Here is a 6,302-nt window from a genome sequence, read left to right on the forward strand (position 1 = left end):
GGACTTTATTTAATTTTACCCATGAAATATGGTGCTATATCAGTCAAATATATTTCATATTTTTTAAAAATAAATATGAAATATAAATATGAAAGTGGGCGGAGTCAAAACTCATATTTATTTTAAGGGACTTCTTTCGCCGTTTTGTTTGAAAAATCTGATAAATACAAAACATCTTTTTCTTGAATATTGTTATGAAAACTATCTAGAATGATAGAAAATGGTCTAACTAAGAAAATTAATCCGAACACCAATATCTTTAATTCCGTAATTAACGCTGTACAGATGTTTAAAGAGTTGTTTACATGACGTCACAATGTAGCGCCAAACAGCGCGTGCTTACGCATAAATTACTGCGCGCTGTACAATTGCGGTTGGTAGCCAGCAAGGGGATTCGTTACCATTTTCTTTGATAATGAAATTAAATAAAAAGGTTATTTTTTCGTTTTTTGTGAAATATGGTATATATTTTCACTCAACATGATAAAATGCCACATATTTTCACTCGCCGTACCGGCTCGTGAAAATATGTGGCATTTTATCATGTTTCGTGAAAATATATTCCATATTTCACGCAAACGAAAAAATATCCTCTTATTATTTGCGAAACATTAGATGTCATTTTTTCCCTATCATATTCAAATCAAAATAAATGATATTAAAAAAGAGAGTTATTCTGACGCAATTTTTATAGTTATTTCAAATTAAAATTAACAGTATATGTACGCTAACCATTAATAAAGACTTTGTGTACCCTTCTTTCTTAATTTGATCAGATAACTTTTCATACTTCAATTGTTCATTGAATCGGAATGGGTAATTATCGTTTGTATTCATTTATTTCAAGCTCGAAATTGTACACAATGAACAAAGTGACCTGTTACACAAACTCCGAAAAGGGAAGTTTTAAACTAGATATAACATTTGAATACAATAAGAACAAATCATGCCTTTTGTTTATTCCATGATTACAATTGCTAACAAGTAAATTAAGGACTTTCGGTTTCATAAATACCCTCTATCTGATACAGGAACAATTATTTACTCACTAGACTAGACAAAGCATTTATTATACGAGCTACAAGAGTTTGAAGATTTGGTAAACAGATTAAAATGTCTAAAACAATAAAATTCAGTGGCATCTGTGAGGATAATATTGAATTATCAAATGACCAAACTGTTGCCACATGGAAACCCGTTATTTCCAATGGATTTGCATTGACTGAATCTAAACTGCGACCTGGTGATGTTATGAAATTAAAAGTAGAAGGTAGCGGCCGCTGTGATGTTGGTTTAATAATGGGTAGTAAAGATAAAGATAAAGACTTCAGCTACTCACACGAAATACGGGTTCATCGAAAAACATGCGTTGTAAACATTCATCAAGCCGGCAATCAGGTAAGAGAAACTGTTTTCATATCGTTTCGATCTAAAGGACTCGTGATTTAATAGATGTTGAATTTAAGATACATAATTAAGCTATCCAACTTATGTTTAGGACGCTTATAACACAAAATCTAACTAGTCTTAATTATTAACGAGTATAAATTTACGATATCAAGTTACTGGTAAAGTTATTGTTAACAACCCATAACTCTTAAGATATTTTCATAAATCTTTGTAAACAATTTAGGATACACATAGAGATTTAATTTATTTTCAGGTTTATTTTGATTATGACCAGAGAAAAGAACAGATAGCAACGAAAAAGCAGAAGAAAATTTGGATTGTCGCTTGCATCCAATATGGTGACCTGTGTGTTGAACTTATGTCACAAAGTAAGGTACTCTAAAAATGTTGAAAGTAAAATTTATAAAAATATATATTTAAAACGTTGACAATTTGTTTTACATATATGTACTTGAATTTCCAAATTTTATAAAAGATTTTTAAATCGTTGAAAATATTTAAAAAAAGACTATTTAGGAAGCTATAAGCTCAGAGACACACTCTTCAATATTTTTTTCATTTAGATCATAAATGTGTTTATTTATTTGTAGATGGATCCTTATCTAAGTTCTGTTCCACGGACAAAGGGGAAAATGTAAGAATAAGTAAAGACAAATCAAGATGTGTCTCAATATGCAAAAATCCGGCGTCAAAGTGTTTCCTATCTGAACAGATAAGACCAATCGACAAAGTTTTGCTCAAATGTTCGCCGGTAACAGAAGGTGGACGCAAAATTTGCAAACGCGAATTAAAGTTACTCGTAAGTAACAAGAATCCACTACGTACCCAAAATTGTTCTCCAATTTTAATTGCAACACTGGGAAAACAAGATTGCGATGGTACGCTGATCGTTTACTCATCAGATCGCAGAACTCTCGAGTACACAACTCCATCAGGGGAACGAACTGCACAAACTTTACGCTTTGATATTACAAACGGGCTTTGGGTTACATTGGAGTTGTATGGCGTTGAGGTTGGTGAAGTACAGAAAACAACTGCTGAAAATATTGATGATGTCTGCGGAAATGATCAGGTAGACAGTGTATGTAATGATCTAAGAAAAAAAGACAAGGACCTTTCCAAACAATCACCGGACAAAAATAATGGAAATAACGATGGACACAGACGTCGTGTTTTCCGTTCTCAATCTGAACGAAAAGAAGCAACTAAAGAACATTGTAAAAACGAAAACGGTGAAAAGTTTAACATACAGCCAGGCAAAATGGACCTTGCTCGTGACATAGAAACTATTAACTCTATAATGACCAATGACTTAGTAGATGAATTGAACATACAAGATCGGTTTCCAGAATTGGTTAGAAACATTGATACATTGTCTTTTTGTGACCATCTGTTCGCAAAAGGCGTTGTGACCGATGAACAAATGGATGCCATCCATGCAACATTTTATAATAGAGGGAAAATTCAAGCAAACAGGGAACTTTTGAAAGCCATGGCAACCAAAAAAGTCGAAAAATCTCTGATGAAAGAAATTTTAAAAGAGGCTCAGCATCAACATTTGCTAGAGATGCTTTATCCCCCAATTAAAACATTTTCTACACAATAATCGAGAAATTTAACTACGTCAGAGGAACAGCATGAGTAGATTCTATATAGAATAATGATTTATTTGTAACAATTTACATGGTATTTTAAAATTGCATGTTGATATATGCCACATCTAAGTTATCATTGTCTGATTTTAGTTTTACTGTATATATTGTGATTGTTGATATTCTTAACATTTTCAGCATGTTTACACTTGGTGGTCATTTGTGCGCATAAATTTTAGTTGAAAATCAAAATTCAGCGCCTAGAGTCCACAAAGATTGGTGTATCAGGATGAAGTTCTTTTGATCAAGATTCAAAATTTTACCGATATCTCTAAATATATCCATTATTTTCCTTTTCTATGTATATAACAACAATGTGACTTGACAACTGATAATTTTAAAGAATTAAATAGGAGTTACATTGGCTCATTTCGTTCATCGATACGACAGCAAAATTTATTTTGAACCAGCATAAAACAAATGTCTCAAAATAGAAAGAAAGAAACATACAATACCTCTTTCTATGTAGGTAATAAACAAATAAACAACTACAAAGATGAAAAAGATAATAGACTTGATGAATGTTATGATATCAAGATCAGCTTATTCGTTACATATTTATTCGTAAAATTAATTGTATAACTTCTCTTTTTTTAATTTCATTTATTCTATGTCATATATACATGTATGATCATGCCTCTCTGATACCTGCGCATTCTCTTCTCACTTGAGCTCCTGTGTCTTAACAACATGTATTAAATAGACATATTAAATAGTAGAATAGTATCTGAATCTTGATATTATCCATACAGGGTTACAATGAATGACTATTTAAAGCTTTTAAAACATAAATAACTCATAAAAAGGTTTTTGAGGTGTAAGTAACTAACTTCTACATGCAAACTGCATTAGAACTTTTTTTAACAATCTTTGATGTACTCAGTTAAATAAAATCTTAAAATAAAACACGTAGGGGAGACATTAAAGATCCTGTATGTTTTTAGCTCGACTTTTTTTTTTTGAAAAAAAAGTAGAGGTATTGTTATAGTCAGGTCGGCGTTGCCGTTGCCGTACCCGTTGCCGTTGCCGTTGCCGTCCGAAAACTTGTACCTGGATCATAACTTTTTTATTTCTTGGTGTATTGTCTTCATACTTGGCCACAACAACCCTTGGGACAAGACCTTTCAGAAGACCACACTAACCTTGACCTTCATCCATAAATGACCTTGACCTTCCAGGTTAAAAGTCCAATTTTTGCTTGTTCATGCTGTTATTGGCTGTTACTTTGTTATTTTTGAATGGATTGTCTTCAAACTTGAACATAATAATCTTCAAGGATATCCCTTAAAAATAACCAGTCAGACCTTGACATTCACTCATCAATGACCTTGACTTTGAAGGTCAAATTATTGAAATTTTCATTTTTTTGGTTATTATTGGCTGTAACTTTGTTATTTTTGAATGGATTGTCTTCAAACTTGAACATAATAATCTTCAAAGATAACTGTTAAAAATATTCCGAAAGACCTTGACCTTCACTCATTAATGACATTGCCTTTGAAGGTCAAATTATTGAAATTTTCATTGTTTTGGCAGTAACTGACTGTAACTTTGCTATTTTTGAAGGGATAAACTTCATATTATAACAGAACATTCTTAAGGACCAGACCTTGTTGTTTATCAAACCCAAATTTGCTTGGGCTCTTTAATGACCTTGACCTTGAAGGTTATATTACTGAATTTTCTCAGATTGTGCATTTATTGGTGGTGTGTGTATGTATAGTATATGTATTTTATATATATATATATATTTTATATATCTATATATATATATATATATATATATATATATATATATATATATATATATATATATATATATATATATATATATATATATATATATAAATGTGTGTGTGTATATATATACATATATGCAGGTATATATATATATATATAAATATATATATATGCATGTATATATATATATACATATATAGATATATAAAATATATATATATATATATATATATATATCAAATATATATATATATATATATATATATATATATATACATGTATATGTATACATGTATATATATCAAATATATATATATCAAATATATATACACACACATACATATATACATATATATATATATATATATATATATATATATATATATATATATATAAATTGCGTCCTTTTTTCTATTTTTAGAAATAGCGTCATGTTTTTCTATTTTTAGAAATTGCGTCATTTTTTTGCTATTTTTTTAGAAATTGCGTCATTTTTTTTATTTTTAGAAATTGCGTCATTGTTGCTATTTTTAGAAATTGCGTCATTTTTTGCTATTTTTTAGAAATTGCGTCATTTTTGTTCTATTTTAAGAAATTGCGTCATTATTTCTATTTTTTAGAAATTGCGTCATTTTTGTCTATTTTTAGAAATTGCGTCATTTTTGTTCTATTCTAAGAAATTGCGTCATTGTTGCTATTTTTAGAAATTGCGTCATTTTTTTTCTAATTTTAGAAATTGCGTCATTTTTTTCTATTTTTAGAAATTGCGTCATTGTTTCTATTTTTAGCAATTGCGTCATTTTTTTCTATTTTTAGAAATTGTGTCTTTTTTTTCTATTTTAGAAATTGTGTCAGTTTTTTTCTATTTTTAGAAATTGCGTCATTTTTTTTTGCTATTTTTAGAAATTGCGTCATTTTTTTTTGCTATTTTTAGAAATTGCGTCATTTTTTCTTTTTTTAGAAATTGCGTCATTTTTTTTCTATTTTTAAAAATTGCGTCATTTTTTCTATTTTTAAAAATTGCGTCATTTTTTTTCTATTTTTAGAAATTGCATCATTTTTTTCTATTTTTAGAAATTGCATCATTGTTGCTATTTTTAGAAATTGCGTCATTTTTTTATTTTTAGAAATTATGTCATTTCTTTTTATTTTTAGAAATTGCGACATTTTTTCTATTTTTAGAAATTGCGTCATGTTGCTATTTTAAGAAATTGCGTACTGTTGCTATTTTTTGAAATATGCTTAATGTTTCTATTCATATATATATACAAAATATATAAACAAAACTAATGTGACAAGACAGACCAACTAAATTTATAAAAAGGAAACGTCAATATATGTTCAAACCTTTCTATGTTTGCGTTTAGAAAAAGTAAAAAGTCGAGCGTTGCCCCCGCCCGGCGGTGGCTCTTGTTTGATTGATATTGTTACTGTGTGTATACCACACTTGCAAAAAAATATATGTTTTACTATATAATTATGCAAATAAAACAATTTTCA

At 29.1% G+C, this 6,302-nt stretch overlaps 1 protein-coding gene across 1 annotated transcript; it reads left to right on the forward strand.

The window, feature by feature from the left end:
* The first annotated feature begins 979 nt into the window (after positions 1–979).
* Positions 980–3,016, forward strand: LOC132748796 (uncharacterized). Its single transcript, XM_060738431.1, has 3 exons — positions 980–1,398; positions 1,664–1,778; positions 2,001–3,016. The coding sequence occupies exons 1-3, from the start codon at positions 1,114–1,116 to the stop codon at positions 3,014–3,016; spliced, it is 1,416 nt and encodes a 471-aa protein (XP_060594414.1). The 5' UTR covers positions 980–1,113.
* The last annotated feature ends 3,286 nt before the right edge of the window (positions 3,017–6,302 follow it).

The sequence above is a fragment of the Ruditapes philippinarum genome, unplaced genomic scaffold (genome assembly GCF_026571515.1).
Source record: "Ruditapes philippinarum isolate M1 unplaced genomic scaffold, ASM2657151v2 ctg98_1_1_1_1, whole genome shotgun sequence".
Lineage (NCBI taxonomy): Eukaryota > Metazoa > Mollusca > Bivalvia > Venerida > Veneridae > Ruditapes > Ruditapes philippinarum.

Coding starts and splice junctions, on each gene's coding strand:
- LOC132748796 (XM_060738431.1), top strand. CDS start 1,114: ATGTCTAAAACAATAAAATTCAGTGGCATCTGTGAGGATAATATTGAA. Junction 1,399..1,663: donor TTCATCAAGCCGGCAATCAG/GTAAGAGAAACT, acceptor ATTTATTTTCAG/GTTTATTTTGATTATGACCA. Junction 1,779..2,000: donor TGTTGAACTTATGTCACAAA/GTAAGGTACTCT, acceptor ATTTATTTGTAG/ATGGATCCTTATCTAAGTTC.